This window comes from Manis javanica, chromosome 7 (genome assembly GCF_040802235.1).
Source record: "Manis javanica isolate MJ-LG chromosome 7, MJ_LKY, whole genome shotgun sequence".
NCBI lineage: Eukaryota > Metazoa > Chordata > Mammalia > Pholidota > Manidae > Manis > Manis javanica.
The window spans coordinates 85,299,539-85,320,544 of NC_133162.1; the positions used below are offsets into that span (position 1 = coordinate 85,299,539).

General features: G+C 43.5%; 1 protein-coding gene across 4 annotated transcripts in view; it reads right to left on the reverse strand.

Annotated features, from left to right (window-relative positions):
* Positions 1-21,006, reverse strand: part of EDARADD (EDAR associated via death domain) — a 91,694-nt gene that overhangs the window by 51,081 nt on the left and 19,607 nt on the right. For 3 of the 4 annotated variants that reach the window (XM_073241259.1, XM_037007308.2, XM_037007307.2), the window contains exons 4-5: positions 17,632-17,690; positions 663-707 (exon numbers count right to left, since the gene is read on the reverse strand). In XM_073241259.1, the coding sequence (XP_073097360.1) occupies positions 663-707; positions 17,632-17,690 (104 nt within the window). The remainder of the gene's footprint in view (positions 1-662; positions 708-17,631; positions 17,691-21,006) is intronic. The other variant, XM_037007310.2, reaches the window with a different exon arrangement.

Sequence of the window (21,006 nt, forward strand, 5' to 3'; positions counted from 1 at the left end):
GAGGTAAAATGAGGAGCAGGTGGTGAAGATGCGATGGACAGGATGGTGAGCTGTCCATGGGAGAGGAAGACATGGTACCAGTCCTGAAGAGAGGCCAGGGCAAGGGATGGACGCTTGGCTGCCAAAGTGATGACAGAGCGGGAGACAGGCACCAGAGAGCAAGATGTGTGCCCAGCCTCACGGAGCACCGAACACTTGCCTTTCAGTGGCAAGGGAGGGATGAGAAAGGAAAGCAGAAACAGGAGACTTGAGGGGATAGAAGCAGGAAGCAACAGCACAAGCATTTGTGGAAAGGTTGGGGGCTCCAATGGCCATATGAAGACAAAGACTTGGTCTGGAGATGAGTGATTTCTGACAGCTGTTCAGACCAAGTGGTGGAAGCAAAAGCCAGCTTCTCCCAGTTGGGTGGTGAGGACTCTGAGGTAGTCAGCCACACTGTGGCTCTGTCTGCCTGGAATGTCACCCACCCCAGCTTTATATCTGCTCAACTTTCTCTTATCTCTGAGGCCTCGGCTCAGGCATCCCCTTCTCTAGAAAGCCTTCTGCTGTGCCTGGGGTGCCCCAGGAGAAAACCAGGGCATTGTCACACTGGCTATAGAGGCTGGAAGCACCTCTCTTCTGCACTAGACTCCAGACTGTAAAGCAAAGGCTCTTGTCCATACCGAATTGTGGTGATCAGCATGTCTGAGGCAGATACCACCCAATATCTGTGGAAGGGAGGAAAGAAAGAAGACTTAGATACAGGAACGAGTCTGTGCTGCCACCCGGGGAGGGACAACCGTTCTCTGTGAAGCTCTGAGGTGCTTCATTCCCTCCAGCCCTGCTCTTTGGCCTCATCTCCTTGGTCACCGATTCTGTTGCCTACTCCCCACTCTGCCCTCTGGTCTCACCTGGATTCCCCCCTATTTGATCATGGTCAAGCATCTTAGTGATGTGTTTAAAAATACCCTAGATTTGCCTGTCAGCTGTGGACCCCTTGCCAGCCCTCCGCTCTGCTTTCCACTCTACCAGCCTTGCTTTAAATGGCTGAGTGTTGCTGGGGAAAGAGAAGTGGCAAACCTCACACATTCATGAGATCACGTACCTGATCTCGGCTGGGTCCTGTCTGCTCCTCGGTCCTGCTTGGTTTCCATTCTAACCGTCCTCCTTAAGGCCCTGCGGGGCCCTGTTTCAAACCCTTTCCTCTTTGCTGAAGGCCCACAAACCATTCATGCCTCTGATCCCGAGACGTGGGCTGGGCCGATGTGTTTGCCTCCTTTCTTCTCCTTTGCTCTGAGCCCCAAAGATGTGGTGTCTTTTCATCTTCCATGCCCATACTCTACCCTTGATTTATGTCCTGTGCACACATTTTTAATGACACTGACATGAAGTGGGGGCATGGCCTTGTTTGTCTTTATGTCACAAGCACTGAGCTCAGATGCTGTGTTCAAAAAATGTCAGTTGGATTTAACTGAACTCAGAACCATTGCAAGGTGGCCTCTCACTACAACATGGGACTTGCCTCCGGGGCCAGATCAGCCCTGAGGGGTGACCTGAGGGGGTAAGGGAGCAGAGATCCAGCTCACGGACAGCTCACGGACAAGACACAGGCTGCTGAGGATGCAGCAAGTTCTTGATGATTCTGGAAGCAGCTGGTATGGGCACTTTCAAGAAGAGGCTGTGGGCTTCGCTGGGATATCGGGGGGGGGGCATGCCAGCAGGGAATGTGGGGAGATGACACTCAGTGCCAGCTGGAGCCAGTGTCAACCCTCAGGAGGGAGGCTGGTGGTCAGAACCTTACATAAGCCCAGTTCTAGGAAGTGGAGTCTGAGGACTCGGGGAGCTGTGACTCGGCCATGGAGGCCCAGCCCTGCGGCGTCCCTGGGACCCTGGAACTGCGTCTGAGGGAGTGAATGGTGTTCAGCCTTACAAGCTTGAGCACTTGCTGATCCCATTAAAACTGATCCAGGAACACAGAGGACAGAGTTGTGGGTCAGAGTGGCACTGAGCTTAGCTGTGAGTAACCCAGGACAGCTGGGGAAATGAGACAGGGGCTTCATTGACACCCCCCACCACTCCTCATCACATGTCTCTCCCTTCTCCTTGAGGGGACCCTACCCCCAAGCCTCAAAGTGTATACAAGTCTCTCCTATGCTAAGCCAGTCCCTAAAACCAAACCTCTCATTCTGCCCCTTTCTTTCTTCCCTCATTGCTTCCAGATTTCTGAACGACTTACTTCTGCTGCATTCCTACTATGTGCGAGGCACCTGAGGCTTTCCTGGGTTGGCTCATCTGCTTCTCCACGTGCTTCTTAGGAGCTAAAAGCTACCAGTGATGAAACACTGCAGATTTCTGTTCATAGGTCTTGTTTCAATTCTGAATGAAGGTCAAGTATAAAATGTTCATTTTGTGGAAGGGAATATTTCTGGATATGATTGGGTCTGTATGCCAGAAGAGAAAGGTCTAGGTAAGACAAAAGATGGAAACTACCCAAATGTCCATCAACAGGTGAATAGATTAACAAAATATGGACTACTACTCAGCCTGAGAAAGGAAGGAAATTCTGACACATGCTGCAACACGGATGAACCTGGAGGCCAAAGTGTTAAGTAAAATAAGTCACAAAAGAACAAATATTGTATGATAACATTTATACAAGGTGACTAGAGGAGTCAAATTCAAAGAGACAGAAAGTAATGATGACTACCAAAGGGTGGGATGTGGGGAGAATGGGGAGTTAGCATTTAGTGGGGCCAGAGTTGCATTTTGGAAAGATGACAGTGTCCTGACAGTTGCACAATGTGGATAAACTCATTGCCACGGCACTGCACACTGGGAAATAGTCAAGATGGCAAATATTACATTATGTTTACTGTACTACAAAAAAATTTTTTTTAATTCCTTGGGAAATCTGAAGGTATCGTAGAATTGGACACAGATGTTTTATGTATTCAAGCAGGCAAAAGAAAAGCCCCATTTTATAAAAACTTTCACTGGGAATACAAGGGATTTACCTTACATTTGGGCAAATGTGTTAACTGCTGCCAAGAATTCTTTGAGCAGAAAGGAAGCTGGTGAGGTTACACTAACTTTGCCTTTGGTTAGTTTAGCGACCGGTAGTGAGGTCCCATTTTCGCTGAGGGAGCTGAAGGCACCTGGTGCCAAACAAGAGGCACCTTTGGAGATTTACACCTGGTGAGTTCACACCGGGCTCCAAGCAGCAGAAACCCAGGGCCAAGAACACATCCTGGGGGAACCTGACTGAGAGATGATGTGTGCTCCATGCGCAGTCCACATGTAAGGATAGCCTGACAGGCCCAAGGCGCCAACACACTCATACAGAAGGTACCAACAGGTAGCCAGTGGCTAGTTTTCTGTGAAATATGCTCTTCTGGATTGTCTGATTCCATCATTAAATGTCTACGCTTAGCTAATTGATGAAGAGCTCCATCTTTATAATTTTGCAAACTAAGGGGAGGCCAAGAGGGAATGCACTCAACAGGTGGGTTACCCAGATTATAGCCTAAGTCTGGTTGGAAACCACAGGAAAGCCAGTCCAAGAACCCACTGCTCACATGGTGGCAGTGACCCAGATCACAGGCAAACAGCCTGAGAAGGAATGCCTACCTAAGAGTGCCTTGCACGCTGGAGGTACCAGTTCAGTATTGTTACCTAGCTTTGGTGCTAAAGCTTGAGCTCTCTGCTTTAAGAAAATATTGTAGTAAAAGGCTTTGAAAATAAGATTTTAAACACTTAGGTGTGCAACAGCAATGGGGCTTTTATAGCGCATGCACTTAGACTGTTCGGGGCTCTGTCCCATCGTAGAACCAGTGAAACTCAAGCAGCTCACAGTGCTATGGATTCCCATCACAGACCCAGCATCTGCATAACTCTTCCGAATGCATTTACTGATCATCCACTTCTAAACACTAGTACTAGGTCATGGGTTTTCTGTTGATTTTTTTATGCAGTTTATGCTCAGTTCCTTTCATGCAAATTAATTTCTGTTATTGTAATAACAGTTTAGACTTACTTTTTAATGAAGTATAACATACATACAGAAAATTAGAATATCTATTTATTTGAAAATATATTTCAGAAACAGGCTTTTAGAAATATATTGAATTTAAGGTACACTGACCAAGCACCTATTCAGCATAAGAAACCATTCCAGGCCTGGACTAATAGGACAAAGGGACTGTTGCCTTCTTCCTCAGGGTGCCAATCCAGTAATGGAACAAAGACACAGGCATAAATATGATACCACAAGGAATAAAACGTGTTCCAAAGGCACAGACAGGCTGCCAAGGGAGCACAAAGGTGGGCAAGAATTCAAGTGAGACCTCAGGGAACAGGGGATGTTTCACTGAGGAAGAATGAATGAAATATGGAAGAGTGGAAGTTTGGAATAAATGCTGCAGTGCTTTGCAGGGAGGCCAGCAAATCTGCGGGTTTGTGTACATTACTTCTTTTCACGCATCTTGTATCCAGTTACAAAGAAGACTCGCTACTTCTAGAGTTGAAGCGGGGTTCAAATGCCGTACAGCTGTTCCTGCAACTCTGAGGCCAGACTGCTGTGGTGTAATTTCATACTCTGCTATGGTTAGAGATAAAAGAGGGTGGGGTTTTCCCTCTGTGTATGAAGTAGAGTCAGTTATTGTTCAGCAATATCACCACGTATTTTACAGGAGATTATGGTTTGCCTGCACATACGCAAACAGACCACAGGATATGGATAATACAGAGAGGTAGGCAGTTTTGCCTGTGTTTCTCACATTCACAAATCCTAGGCCATAGGAGACTATTTGAAGGCTGCGAGATAAGAATGTGTACCCATAAATTCCTCACTTCAGCCTATAATTTTTCTGTGGTGCATAATTGTGGGTGAGCTGGAGAAAGACCACTTGGTTTCAATTGTTAATAGAATAAAGGTTTATTGAGCCTAAATACTATCTAAATGTTTGGGTGATTTATTCCCTACTTTTTTACTTAAAAAATACCCAAAACATTTATAAAAAAGTATTCAAAATCATACTGGTTTTTAAAAAGCAACAAGAGATGTAAACCTCTTTTTCCTTCAATCTCTCATCCCACCCCTCAATCCCATGTCCTCCCCAGAGGTTACTGGTTACAGTCTGGGGCACATTCTTCTTGATTCCTTTAATCATAGGCATCTATATAGAGATATTTTTAAGCCCCAAACCATACTAGTCTATAACTTGCTTTATTTGTTTAATAATACATTATGGATATCTTTAAAGATCAGTTGTCTCTCCTCCTTTTAATGGTTAATTCCAATGTGTCCATGTACCCAAATTTTATTCAACCAGTTTCTACTGATGGGCATGTAAATTATCTGCAACTCTATCTCAGACACACTCTGCTGTGATTTCTGTGGGATTGGGTCCTTAAAGTGGTATTGCTGGATCAATGAGTAACCAATGCTACCAAATGATTTTCTGAAAGTTGTATCAATTTACACACTCAACTGCCTGTGAAGATGGCTGTGCCCTGACACCCACCCCAACTGCAAGTTTAAGTGCAACTGTAATCCACTTGTGAAATTCAAAGATATTATAATCAACAGAGCACTAAATGGTAATGTGAACAGCAGCCGTTAAGTCACATAATTAGAGCAGATAAAAAAGAGGACTGTACAATTTAATGATTAGTAAACAAAGTTCTCCTACCCTGCCCTTCGGAAATAATCACTAAGTGCTGGAAGGAAGGCATTTTGCCTTCGGCTTGAACATGTCTTGCCACAAATATTTTATTTTGACTTGGTCCAAAGGTAGAAATAAGTCAAAGACATAAGCATTAATAGGCAACATCAAGTTAGACTACAGATCTTCCTCAGTTTACAATGGCCTTCGTCCTATAAAACTCATTCTAAACTGAAAATACCCTAAGTTGAAATGCATTTAACACACCTAACCTACACCGTAGCCTCGCCTACCTGAAACGTGCTCAGGACACTTCCATTAGCCTCCAGTTGGTCAAACTCATCTATTACAAAGCCAATTTCATAACAGACAGTTGACTATCTCATGTAGTTTACTGAAAAACTGAATAGTGTACTGAAATTGGAAAACACAAGGCTTGTGTGAGTAAAAAATGGTTGGAAGGATATTGTTGTTTACCCTCATGGCCATGTGACCAGCTGGGAGATGTGGCTCACAGCCGTTGCCCAGCATCATGACAGGGGGTCTGACCGCAAACCACTAGCCTGGGAAAAGACCCAAATGCAAAACCTGAAGTACGGTTTCCACTGAATGTGCATTGCTTTCACACCATTGTAAAGTCAAAAAATTGTAAGTTGAACAATTGTAAGTTAGTGACTATCTGTAGTATGACTTTTCTTTTAAAATTTCATCTCTGGGAGGTTCATTAAAGAGAAAAGCACTGAAGGGTGGTGATGGCTGTGGTTGGGTAGCATGAATCTGTAGAGGGAAAAGCAGTTTGTGTTTCATTCTTTCCTCCAGCAATCAAAAACAGAATGCAGGTGGTCCTCGTTGACCCAAGCCTATGGCTTGGCAAGGCACATCCCAAAGTCAGCAAGAGCATCACCGAAATGCCTGGCGGGAGGAGGCTGGTGAGAGCTGAGCTCACCAGCAGAGGAGGGAGGGAAAGAAAGAAGAGACTAGGTTGGGTCAGAGAGCCGAACGTCAGAGTTGGAGGTGGATGGTTTGTTCCCAGTGATCATGGGGTACGAGATGCGGTCATTCTCATGGATGGCACAGGCAGAGGGAGCAGGTCACTAGAGATTGCTGCCTAGGATAAATAAAGTTAGTCTAGAAAAAGTAAGATGACACAACCAGAGGAAGTACTAAATGGGATTAGAATCCAATCATTCTCTGTTTTAGGCAAAATTGTTCAGATTTGTCAATATCCAAATCAATTTCACCTGCTATCACTCACTTTGAACTTCCTGGTGGTGAGTGTATCTGTCCATCCACTCTAGGGATGGCATGCCCTTCATCACCTTAGTAGAGCGAGAGGTCAACTCCGGAGGCTGGAGGGGAAGGTGGGCAAATGAAGAACAGGGGGAGGAGCTCAAGGCCAAGAGCGACTAGTACTTCAATTCAAAGAGAGAAAGGAGTTTTCCATTCTAGTGAAACCAACTCTGTGAAGTTCCTTCTGCCTCCTCTAACTGCCCAGACAGCTCAGTATCCAGGACCCTCTCATACAGCCTGTTTTAAGAACATGCAGTCAATTCAGACTGGTAGACAGCGACTACCAGGCTGACGAGAGGCCCTCTCATGGAGATAAACACACCAAATGTAGGCTCTTGGGAAAATTTTCTGGTTTTTCCAAGTAGAGAATGAGGTTCCTCTAAACTTCACATCAGGGATGAAGGAAACAACTACCATGTTTTCCTAAAACCAGAACTTCCAGATTTTTCCCTTAGAGAACAAACCAAAGTACTCACCAGTTCATTAAACAGATCTTGTTGGAGCTTGAAAGGATCGCTACACATCAAGCAGAGCAGGTAGGGGCCTGCTGGGCTGACTCATGTAAGATATCATCTACAGCAAATGCTGGTTGGGTCCATTCCCTATTATTATAATGCACATAATCGCTTCAGGTTTGCAGAAAGTCAGGTGGGCCAGTTGCTCTGCAAAGGCTGTTGGACAGGATTTTCCCAACAACCTCTCAGTCCAGCTTAAAGAAAGGAGCAACCTCTCTGTGTATCAATTTTGTTCCAGTAGTTTTTATCCATGGTAGTCATTTAGAACCATAGAAAAGCCTAAAATCTCCCCAGAGATTGCCGTTAGGGAAGGCAAGAGGCCTGGCAGCAACTGGTAACACCAGCTACTATGGCCTCAAAGTGGGGCATTGGGGATGGACCTGGGGAAGTGACCCTAGACAAGGGCTTCAGTCCCAACTCTGTCACTCATCAACTGCATCTCTGGTTCCCTCCTCTGTAAAACAAATCATGAACATGATTTCTGCTGTCCCCTCCAGGTCCAAAGATGCCCTGTCTCTCTGATTTGTCAGGATTAGCAATGCCTCAGCCAGCCGATTTAGAGCTGGATGGCACCGACTTAGGGAATCAGGCACAATAGGCAGGACACGTGGGGGAGCTGGGAGAAGGTGAGAACCCAGAGGCCCGAGAGGAAGGCACAGAGGGTAGGTGAGCATCAAGGCCACAAGAAAGAGTCCCACTTAAGATACAAAATGTGCCTTTGGAAAGAAATGATCTCTGTTTCTTTGGTGAATAAACAAGATACAAGATTAGTCACAATCTTGGGCTGCTACTTCATCATCAGTCATGAACTAACATAGGCTTCTGGCTTACAATGGAGGGAGAGCCTCAGTCTTGCCCATCAGACTGTACCCTGTGTTGTGCTATGGACAGACTGGCAAGCTTGGCATCCCACAGCTTAAAAATTGGTTTGTGCCCCTACCCCCTATTTACTCTGGGTAACATAATGTGGAACTTTATTTCTGAAAGACTTGTTTAATTTTGAAGAAATCACCAAGCTGTTCATAGGCTTTCAACAGAAAATAGCATCTTCTTTTTATTTGGGGGCATTTATCACTAGGAACTGACTCTAGCTCTTATAACTTGTTCCATGGAAGAACAAACCGGCAGTCTGGCTCACTAGGTCTAGTCTGTAAATACAGATGTAAATGTAGTCTAAGACACATATAGCCTTACATGGGAGGGGGAGCGGGGAAGATGGGAACTGACACTCAGATGCTCACCACAGCAGTATTTAGAAGAGAAAAATGCCTTAAATAGTCTCAAAGTCCCATAACAGGGAAATTCTAACTAGCCTTATGGTATAGAATAGACTGTAACAGGATATGCAATGGATGTTTTCCTAGTGTCTTAAGAGTTTTGATGGGGGCCCCAGGCTGAGGACAATGGTATGCATCTATTTCACAGGAAGGTGCCGGGTAAACCCCAAAGGACCAGCTAAGAGGGCCCCTAAATGGTGGTATGATGCTTACCCCAACTCCACCTGCATCTTGTATAAGCAGATGAGATTCCTCTTAGTGGGAGAAGTGAGAGCTGTGGCTGCTTCCCTTCTCCACCCCCAAGGAGGAAGGGGAGGCGCTCTGCCAACCCAAGATCTCCACTGGACGGGGGTGCCTGATTGAAGGGGAACATCAGCCACTCACTCCTCACAGGGATGTGTCTGTTCATCTGCGAAGACTCTGGGCCCAGCCTTTCTGCAGCTAGGACAATGTGGAAGTGGGAAGCTGGAGCTGTCCCTGATGGGGGACTGTCTTGCAATGGATTTCAGCCCTGGGCAAGTTCACTATGAATTCAATGTGACCAAAGAAAAGATAGTAGAACATTCTTGGGGAGAAAGGGTTATACCCAACTTTATTCCCACAGTGGCAGGTCAGTCACTAAAATCATGTTCACTCAGAGCGAGTCTGCCTGCATAGGGTCATTTTGAAAGGTTAATCAGTTCATTTACATAACTGCTTGGAATAATTTTTGGTCTTAAAAATAACTGAAACTATTATGCATTTGATTACATCAAATTAACTTCTTATAAAAAGTGCTTGTGACACTGAATTAAGTGAAGAAAAAAAATTCCTTGCTGCAGAAGAGATGAATTTTCTTTGTATAGTATGGTTATGTCTATACAAAACACAGTTACACCCATGTGTGGATAAAGTGAAGGTTCCTGTGCCAGGATTCTCACCTGGCCCTGGTCGGCTACCTCACTACACAAGTGTGGGCAATACGTCGTTACTGACTCTGCGTAAAGAGCCCTGTCCAGTGCTCTGAGCAACATAGTGGCATGACTGCAAGGCTCTAGGAGAGCAGAGGCTGGAGTGGTGGCAGCACCGAGGACAGAGACTGAGACAGCTGTGTGAGTAGCGAGGCCTAGAGGCAGAGACCAGCATGCTGTATGCAGACTCACTCTGAGTGAATGGGATTCTAGTGACTCACCTGCCACCATGGGAATAAAGTTGGGTATAACCCTTTCACCCCAAAAATGTTCTACTGTCATTTCTTTGGCTACATTGAATTCACAGTGAACTTGTCTTAGCTGAAGCCCACTGGTAAGACACCATGCAAAGGGAAAAACGAGGAAAAAATACTTCCCTCATCTTTTTTTGATAAGATCATTATTTTTATTATGGAAAAGTAATCATTTAACAGGAGGAATTTGTACTCCTGTTTCACAGTTACATTTAACATTTTTAAACAGATAGTGAATGCCCACTGTCAGGAAGGCCTTGTGACTTGGCAAAGGATGAGTGAACATATATGGCTGGATCTCAGGGAGTAGAACCAAAGAGGAACGCACAGGAGAAGATATAAGATGACACATATAGACGGAACGAATGGCAAATAAAGCAAAATAGTTCACAGGAGTTGAGGTTAGCAGGTTGGGAAATGTCTGGTGCTCTTCTTGTGGCCAGTATGCATAGTACCCCAGGTGCTGGCAGTTATGTATTCATCCATCCAGTCCACTTATGAAATGCCTACTGAGTATTAGATTCCATGATAAATGCTGCAACAGAATCAACACCAAGTCATTGCATGGTTGAATTGGGTCTCCCCACTTTCATATGCTGGAGCCCCAACCTCATACCTCAACATGGGACCTTATTTGGAAATAAGTTCTTTACAGAGATAAGCAAGTTCAAATGAAGCCTTAGGGTGAGTGCTAATCCGACTTGGCTGGTGTCCTTATAAAAGGGGAAATCTGTAGACAGACACCCACACAGGGCCATACCTGGCAGCAGGAAGGAGCACCCACACATGCCAAGTGAAGAGCCTCCCCCTCCCTGCGGGTGCAGGGACTCACCCCACCTCCTCACTTTAGCTGCACAGTGAAATTCCTGCACATTAAGAAATGTCAATGCTTGCAACCTACCCCAGACCACTTCAGCTAGAATCTCTGGGGCACGAGACCCAGGAATGGGTATATTATAAAGATTCCCCAAGTGATGTTAATGTGCAGTCAGGGTCCAGAACCACAGCCTAAGCAGATAACAGGTGGGCACTAAAACTTTCAGTAAGAAAATTTAATCTGTTTTCTGTGGGCCACTAATAAGTCTTTCCATGTTTTTTACATCTGTGCTTAGGATTCTCATGATGGCCTATTGTGCCAGATCACACAGCAGCTAGTGGATGCAGGTGGGACCCCTGCCCCTCGCAGGGCCAATATCTGAAGCACCTTTTATGTGCAAAGCAATGTGCCAGGCTCGTGGATTATCCAAAAATGGCCAAATAGGGGAGGATGGCAAGAGGATATGGCAGATGAAGTGGAACAGGCACATTAACTTCAACTGTAGATTTATGTGAAGATAAACTAAGATTATTCATACATCAACCTTGCTATGGAATAGATGAATTTAATCCATGGCAGACCCTTTATCCTTCCTGGTCAATGATTTCAGGTGGGGGCAGGGAGGGGAGTGTATCTGAATCACACATGAAGCTTTTAGGTCTAGGAAGGTTCTGCTTGTCCTCTGCTGCTCTGGGAGCCCACAGCTCCTGTACCACTTCCTTCCCTCTGCTTTGCCTGCCTTCTTCTCAGTGATGCCTGGCAGGGTGGTCTCACTAATGCCTCTCCACTTCCCCAGTTCCCCCCAAATAACAGGACTCAGCCACTGGAGAGAGTCCTAGAAAACCCCCGAGAACCTCTGTCTTGGGGCACATGGGCCTGGGAGAGCCCCTGAGACCAGTGCCTCGAGGTGTGTTTGTTACCCTGCATGTGCTGCCAGCTTGGCTCCTCCATGGGCTCCTGGTGGCAGAGCGGGGCTGCTTGGACCTTAGCTCACGCGCTGACCCTGGGTGCTCTCCACATCTGCTTTGTCTCTGTTCTCTAACACTTCCTAAAAACCCGTTTGCTCTGGTGCCCTGCAGACAGCACAGCTTGCTGCTGACTCCCTATTGCAAATGGTGACTCCTGCCTGGCCTTGGTGCTCCCTGTGCCCTCCCCTGCTCCATTCTTCTCTGCAGCATTCTTACCATTAGAAACATTCTGCACAGTACAGATTTGTACATAGCTGCCCTGTTTATTCCTTACACCCCATAAACCATTTATCAGCTTGATGACATTTAAGAGCTTAAAATGATTACCTTGCTTCCCCTTGCCTGCTATCCGGATGCTATTTTCCTGTATTTGATTGTGGCCCCACCACTGCCAGGTCACCAACTGGGATTCTCCAAAGAAAATTACTCTTCCTGCCTCTTCAGTCCCAAGTCTGGACAGACACTGAATCCTTTTCATCTCATCTTCAAAATGTGTTGTTTTTGGTCCTTGTTTTGTTCTGTTTTTAAAGATTTTTAAGAGTTGAATCGTGTGCCCCCAAAAGAGATGTTTTGGGATCCTAACCCCAGGTTCCTTGGAGATGGCTGCATTTGGAGACAGGCTCTTTACAGAGGTCATCAAGTTAAGGTGGGGTCATGAGAGTGGGCCCTAGAATAGTATGACTGGGGTCTTTATGAGAAGGGGTCACTTGGACACACAGGCAGACACGTACAGATGGAAGATGATATGAAAAGACAGGGAGCAGAGGGCCCCCACAAGCCTGGGGCAGGGCCTGGGACAGACCCCCCATTTATGTGTTTTGTCACAGTGGCCCTAGTAGATAACTACTATGGATGTTTCTCATTTGCACTGTCCTATTATTCTCCCTTCCACATCTGCATCCAAGCCTTGGGGATGACATGCCTGGGTGAGCGCAACAGCCACTGGGGTGTACCAGCCTCAGTCTTTCTTCCCACCCATTCTCTGGACAAGTCCCTGCTAGGAGAACCTTTCCAAGACTGTGCTTATCCCATCATTCCACAGAAGACCCTTCCAGGAACTCCCCAGGGCCCAGGAGATGGAGTCCATATGCCCACCTTGGCTGGCACCCAGGCTCCCACTTGAGCAGCGGCCCTTCCCAGAGTCCTGTTCAGAGGACGTGTTGGCTGCCCAGGGCTGTAACAGGGATGGAACACTGGAGGTGGAAGAAACAAGTGTTTCTCTGTTCAAAGGAGTTTGCTTACCCATTGAATGAACTCAATCAGGTATCCCTTCCCCCTCTGAGAATCTAAGGGGGAGTTTCTTAGCTTGCTTGCCTATAAAGCCTCCGTTCTGGGAGTCTCCTTCCACACACCTCCTCTGCTTTCCTGGCCGGGAGTTCTCGATGCTAAATGCTTAACACTGTAAGTGCTAAGTGTTCACCATCGCATGCATCCCCAGCACTTTAGACAGTGGTGGTCCTATGTTCCTGGCACTCAGATACCTGATGAATGGATGAACAGATGTTTCACCAGCTAGTCCCCTGCAATCTATTTTCAGTTAATCAAACTCTATCCTACCACTGCCTGGTCCATGAAGGCCTATGGCCTCCCTGCTAGATATACACAACAAACTTTTTAGCCTCCTAATATCCTGGCTAGATTTCCTCCCTTCCTGCCCCATTCAAGTGTTATTATTCAAGGCACAACTCAAATTTGAAGTTAGCTAACTGGTCTTTACATCTAAAAAGAATGCTTATATCTTTGCCCATTCAGCCTTCTTTCAGTCCTGCCTCTGAAAAAGGGCTGAGGTTATTTTTTTAAATGCTGACTTATCCATCTATGCCTTTGATAACTGTATTTATCTAACATATTTATAGATATGTGCACATATATCCTATCTTCCCTCCAGGCTACAAATTCCTTGAGGGAAACCAGTATGCTTCATGTTATCAGTATTTCCTTAGAAAATCGATCCTCTATCTTCCACGGGGAAAACAAATCCCATTAATTTGTCTACTTCTTTCTGTTCTCCCTCAGTTTTTAATATCTCTATTCCTGGGGATACCTTACCCTTCAAACTCCAATGTTTCCCATCCTGAAAAAGAAGCTATTTCTGTGTTTCTCACCACTCTCAAATAAGGGTTTGCTATTCTCCCTTGCTACCTTAATGGATTTGACAGAACTGCATGACCTTCCTTATTACCCACTAACTCTGTGAGCCATGCAACTATGTTTGTCCCTATGACTGACTTACTTTCTAGAGGGTCCCAGTAACATCTGACTGGACAGATCCCAGGGTGTCCTTGTAGGCCTCCCTGTGGACCATATCATGTCCCCTGGTGAAGCCGACAGACCTCTCCTTGGCACTTGAGGTGGTGCTCAATCCTGGCCTTCCCTCTCTTTATCCAGCACATATGTGCTGAGATTCCCTGTATACTGGGCATAGGGAGACCAACGAGAGCAGAAAGGCACAGCGGTCCTTGCTCGCAGGGAGATGACGACACCACCCACACACGTGTAACTACAAGCTGGCTGAGTGCTAGGAAGGGAAGCAGTTGCCTTGACCACAGACAGCTTTCTTCTCTGGCTGCCCCTGTCTGCTTCTGAGCCCCTTTCTTCCTCAGCCTCTAAAACAAGGGGTTCACCAAGGTTCCATGCTTGGCACGCCTCTCTGCTTTCCTGCGAGGCCTCTCTCCTCGACATGCTCACCCACTCATAGGGCTTCACCTGGGACCTCCTGCTGCGTAACCCCTGTGCTAACACCCAGTGCTGACCCTCCACCACTTATCAGCACCACCACCAATCTCATGCAGCCGAACTCTACAGACCTTTATCTTCTTTTTTGAGACCCACAAAGTCAATCCTAACAACACATGAAGCTTACCTTCTTCCTGAATTCTGTATTTATATTATTGGTAGCAACCATCTCCTGGTCACAGGCTTAAAACCTACTTAGTCTGATCTTCTCTCCAGTTCCCCTGGGGGTCCCGGGTATGCTCATGGGACCATCCCTTAAGCCCCTTCCTTCTACCCCATCTGGCATTCGAGGCTCTGGGGCCTTGCCTCCAACTCATCTTTCAGCCTCATCACCTCTGATCTCCCAGTACTTCAGTTCCAAAAGGAGTATTTGTCCCTGACTCTCACCCCAGAGCCTTCACTTCCACCAATCTTCTCACAGGAATGCTCCCACCCTGCCCTCAGACACTCATCCTGGAATCTATTACTGTGTCACAGATGACAGAACCACGTGGCCATTCAAATTGATGGTGAGACCATGTAACGAACTGGGTAAAATATTTGTAAGCTAATATTATAACAAAAGCATAAAAATTGTTGCCAAGTTTTCATATTTATTCATATGAAAAAATACATAAGGGAATATATACATCAAAATAACAAAAATAGCTGTATCAGAGTAGTGGAATTGTAGACGAGTTTTTTAATTTCTATAGATTCTACATTTTATTTAGTGTGGCTTTTAAACCACATTTTTATTTAAGATAGTTTTAGATTTTTAGAAAATTTGAGAAGACAGTATAACAGTTCCCTATACTCAGTTTCCTTTATTATTAACATCTTATATTAGTAGGCTACTTCCATCACAACTAAATAAACCAGTAATTCAGTGGGGTTTTTAAAACCCAAGAAGCACTTTAGTTTGGTAGAACTAAATAAACAACATAACTAAGGGAAAGTGTCATTCTTTCCATAGCCTCTAATTCCACACTACCATCCTAATATTTACTTTTTTCCTTGCTTTTATTGTTACTTTGGTCTTCTCTTGGCATGGATTCTTGGCAACAAACTGGAACAAATTTTGCTTTACTCTCATTTGCCAGGTATCTGCATGTAGTTAAAGTCGTTAAAACTTTATTGTTAGATAAAGGTTCTGGGAAATGTTTGCTTTAACATAAAGTACCATTGAAAATGTTTAAACACATGAACTGTACCCACACTGAGAATCTGATGTGTGTGCCCTGCCTGGGATCTATCTCCTCCCTGCCCCTCCTACTTTTTCTTTTTATGTCCAAGAATACCCAGTCCTGATCTGGTCTCAGAGCAAATGCTCAACAAATACCAGCTGTAATAAACTGTAGAAGTAAGGGAGCTGTAACAGATGACTTTAAATTATTCAAAGTAAAGGATTTTTTATAAAATTTCATCTGAGATGTCAAACTTTGATCTTTGACAACAGAATACCACAGTTTTTCCTTAGCATCATTCAAAACAGGAGGCTAAAATTAAATCTCAGCAAAAGAGCATTTTAGTTTTCAAATGTTAAAAGTCACCCAAACAGCAAATATTAAATTTTCTAGAAAACATATTTTCAGCTTGCTATATGTCTGAGCTATAGAATATGAACAGTGGGGTTTTTTTGTTTGTTTGTTTGTTTTTAACCATTTCTTCCCCAGTGAGTTTTCTTTGTTCTGATTGTCAAGTTGGTTTCAAAGAATCTTCCTGGATATCTAGCAGTTAGAATAAATCCTATAGCTTACACAAAGAAATAACTAACTGAAGTAGCTACATGCAGTCCTACTTTTTCTAGGAATACAAGACATTCTGTTTTATGACAGAATTTTTTTAAAATCTCAAATAGGCTTTTCTCCCTTTTTAGTTGATAAATTTTAGGATAACCTGGAACTTCATACAGCCAGACGATAACATTAAAATTAGAAAAACACTGAACGGTGTCCCAACTACATTCTCTACCTAATCTTAAATGGTTTTGGACATCCCTAAAAGTAAACTAACTAAACAATGTAGCATTTTTGTATCTTGAAGGGCGTCTATATCAGGTGCCAAAATAGGTGAGGAGCAAAACTTTAGTGAACAAATTAAGGATTGCAAGAAAAGAAAAATGTATATCTTAGGTTTACTAAGTTTAAATTTAAGTCCAAAGTCAATCATTAGACTGTAATTCCAAGGAAAATGCTCAGTGTCAGGAACAACAAAGAATATGATGCTCCCCGTAGGTGACTGAAGACCCTCACATCAAGATTAAAAACAGCACCATTGACAATTTTCAAGAGAGCTGTGTTTATAATTAAAATTACTTGTTTTATCATCTGTTGTACATCTCTGCTTTATTAAAAAAGTGATTTGATAAGAGTACCACTATTAAAGATTTATTACATACTGATGTTTTATGAGCAAGCCTAAACAAAAACTTCAAGTTTGTCAAAAGTTAATGTGGTACCATGGAAGAGGAGCAGGACCAAACCAGCCTGTGTGGAGGCAAAACATGCTTTGTAAGACCTTCATCGCCCTAAATATAGTTTAGCAGATGTGAAGTATTGGGCAATTTTGATAATGAGCTTTGAGGGAGTGAAAAGAAATGGACTGAACAGAACAAGAAGTACACACAGTGACCCAAGGAAGCTGCTGGAAGGATGTACCTCCAAAGGGGAACAGTGGAATGACAGGCAACTCTCCATTTGGGGGCTACATTTTTGTCCCATCTGAAGTTTAAAATAACCAACATTCTTTTTAAGTCAGAAAACAAAAAATGTATTTCCTTTTTGGAAAAAAGACAATAGGAATACTATGTTAAAGTCTGACTTCTGATATCTAAAAAAGTGAAAGTTTTATGAAAACTACCAAAATATTATTAAACTATCCAGGTAAGCTGTAGTTTAAAAAGTTCCCATTCACAGCATACCAACCACATCTGAAAGACAGCAACTCTTCTTCTAAACTCATTAACATTGCTTTCACCATATTGATAAATACTTATTTCAAAGAACAGATTCCAGCTACCATAGTTACTATAAGTAACAGGTTGTATAGACAGGCTGCATAACTGAGATGCTTAAAGACCATTTCCAAACTTATTTTATCTCTTCTTCTTTATATTTAAAGCTCTAGAAGATAATTCCTAAGAAATCTTGGTTGGATTAGCATGTATCTAAGGGTAAAAATATAACTGAAATCATTCTTACCTGGTGTTGCACATCAGAATTTGTTGGGCAGTTCAAAGTAACTGGATCACACTCTTCCACTAGGGAAAGGAAAAAAAAAAAAGACAGATTGATACAGAAAGTATATACTCTGTGGTATAAGGCCTAATGAAGACTGTACATTGTGTTTTGTCCTGACGGCTGGTAAGAACAGCAGGGGCCTGACTGCAGATTACCCTCCCAACCCTGCTCTGTGGATCAGGCCCCCTGGCAGAACAAGTTCCTTCCTGAGGGGACTGGGCACAGCTCCTATTTATCCTTGAGTAGTGGGTTCTAGTTCCCTGCCACCCACAGAATTATTCTCCCGTGGGAACCAGGGAGCACTTTGTCCTCTTGATACTACAATACTTGTCCCTGTGGTTTAGCCTGTGGTGGTTCACTCTGCTCACCAGAGCAACCCGCATGTGACCCTGTGGGGCATGCAGTGTCCTTTCCCCCAGGCTGTGCGTGTGACTCATGAACTTCTGTCCATATGTCTGTCCAGGGGCAGGTGTCATGTGTTTGGCCATCCCCATAACCCCAGGGCAGGATCCCTCCATCACTAGGGAGGTGAATAAGAGACATTTCAAAATATGTTCCCCTCTGATGAACATTACATCAGATCCCACTGTGTTTGTTCAGTTGTCTCATGTTTTACTCAACCTTTCAGATAGAGGAGTGGGATCATACTTGCCCTGATGGCTCACCCTTCTAAAAGCCAAACCCAGACTCTTTCAGTTCTATTGTTAAAGTGGGGATTGCCAGTGAAAGTCAAAGGAAACTGATATGCGTGTGAAATATTTAACCCTTCCAAAATTAACTGTTTGGTAAGAACTCCTATTCTCAGGGTATAATACATATGTGTTAGCTTTACAGCTCTCCAGCTTGTGGTGATGACTGTACAAATGAGTTAAAAACTGAATTTTTGTTTCATCAGATTCAATCTTCACAGAATTCAACATCATATTCTAAACTTAAAGTTGACAGAAATATAGTATGTTACGAAAGAAAGTGTCATGTAACCTTTTCGAAGTCACAAAGCCTTAAAACAGAGAATCCTTTAAATTCTCTAACTTTAAAATGCGGGATCCAAAAATGAAGACTGAATGAGAGATTGATGGATTCATCTGTTTATTTTTTACATTCATTAACATTCCTTCATCTATTATATATGGGGCAGCTAGATTTGTTCAAATAAGGAGAGTCTATTCATTGCTTCCTACACAATTCGAACTAAGGGACATTTTTTTCCTTATTATATTACCTGAGAAAGCTAGACTAAAGCATGGTCTTTAGCTAAGATTCTATGAGATATCTTTTAAAGCTAAAGCAGCAAAGATCTTGTCTAGACTTGTGTTTCTCAAGAAACTGTCCCAGGCTCTCTTGTATCCAAGTCACCTGGGCTGCCTGCTAACAGCGCAGATTCCTGGGCTCCACTCCACACCTCTTTTACTGGAATCTCCAGTTCCCCAGAAATCTGACATCGACTGGGCAGCCCACAGAGTTCTGATGCACATTAGTGTGATGCTTCACAGCAAAAGGTCATGGATGTGTGATTTCTGTCATACTAATTCTCACAATGGCTAATGTCATAATTGCTAACAAGCCTTTTTCGTAAAAGTGGGTTTTTTCCCAATACAATCACAATTTGAATTTAAATAGCTAACTTTTCTCCTGTGGTACCCCAAACACTCCTTTGGTTATGTCCCTCTCCCTCACCTCTACCCTCCACAAAAGAAAACAAATTTGCAGAATGGTCACCTCTGTATTCATGACATAATTTGATTTTTAGTTAATTGTAACAGGAGTTTCCCAAGAGAGTCTCGATCCAGGCTGGGTGGGAGGGAGTATACTTAGGAATGAGCAGGATCAGGCAACCCAGCAATCATGCAGGTGGTAGGGGGGTTTAGTGTCCTGTCAGAGCAAGGAAACCTGTTGACAAAATCCTGTCTGTCTGTGAGGTGAGACATCATATAAAATGCAACATATTGGCTCGTCAGTTTTAGGGCAGATATTTTTGCTTATGCATTATTTTAATGAATTTCATAGTTTATTTTCTCTTAACTTTTTCAAACTGAGTGGCTTCTACATTTAGTTAAAAATTGCTCTAAAAGGCCCTACCCCCAAATATCACCTATGCTTAAGTTCAAATGCCTCAAAACTATTAATAATAGAATCAGCTTAATTTACTTCATTTTAACTTAAAATACACCATAAAATTTTTTAAACAAAAGAAAAGGGCAGTAACACCATAGAATATGAAGATTATGAAATCTTGATGGACTCAAGATGTATTTAAGGGCAATTTACTCTCACTATGAATGGTGGATCAAAAATCAAAATTCCTTTTCCAAACACCATTTTTCTCTCAAGATGGTAAGGGTCACATTCCCATCAGAACACTCTTGCCAGCAGTTTCTATGAGAAATCAGGAATTCTGTGATATAAAATAAACCCCAATCTTAAACTAGTCCTAAATTCAGGACAAGCAGGTGCTCACAGAACACTTATCAGAAAAGAGGTCCAACAGAATGAACCCTCTGAAATTTCTAGATTTCCAGAGTTGATTTATGGTAAAGCCACATTATTCAGAACCACTCTAATATGGACCATGTTAAGGAACAGCTTTAGAATGTCCATGAATAAAGTAGGAATATAGAAGAAATGTAAGATTTTGTGAAACATGCTTAGCCTGCTTAAGAAAATACATCTAGAGGACATTTTAACCATACGGAAATAGTTCAACTTAATTACAAATGACTCTGTTAAATAAAGTAGGCCCCCCTAGAATTCACTTACATGTTGGAGTTTGAGTTTGTACTTACTATACTTTGATTACATTTACTTTTAAATCTATAAATTAGTCACTTCACTAATTCATATGGGTTTTCTTTCCCTAAAAACTTCAATGAGAAAAGTACCATAAACTTTTAATGATGATATTGGCCCCATTATAGTATGTTAAAGAAAATACTAGCAAACATGAAATTGTTCTGTTATTGAGTGCAAATGCTGGAGTAAACTTTTAAATTTCTGGCCATCAGAAAGAATTAGAGATGGCAGTGTGAGAGGTGAGACTGAGGCCTTCTCCTAAAACCACATATGATACAAAAATATACGTAATACAACTAATTCTGAAAGAGCAACAGGAAAAAAACTGGGCCAGATTGCACACACCTGGAGAAAAGAACAGACCTCACAGAACAGGGTAATGAACCAAAGCTGTGATCCAGTAGGACCCAAGCCCTTCCTCCACACCAGCTCACTGGCGGGAGGAAGAGAAACTGAGCAGGGAGGGAGTGGAGGCCTGGGACTGCTGAACACCTAGCTCTGGAGATCTGTTCTGGGAGCACAAACCAACATTGCATGGCGCTCTGG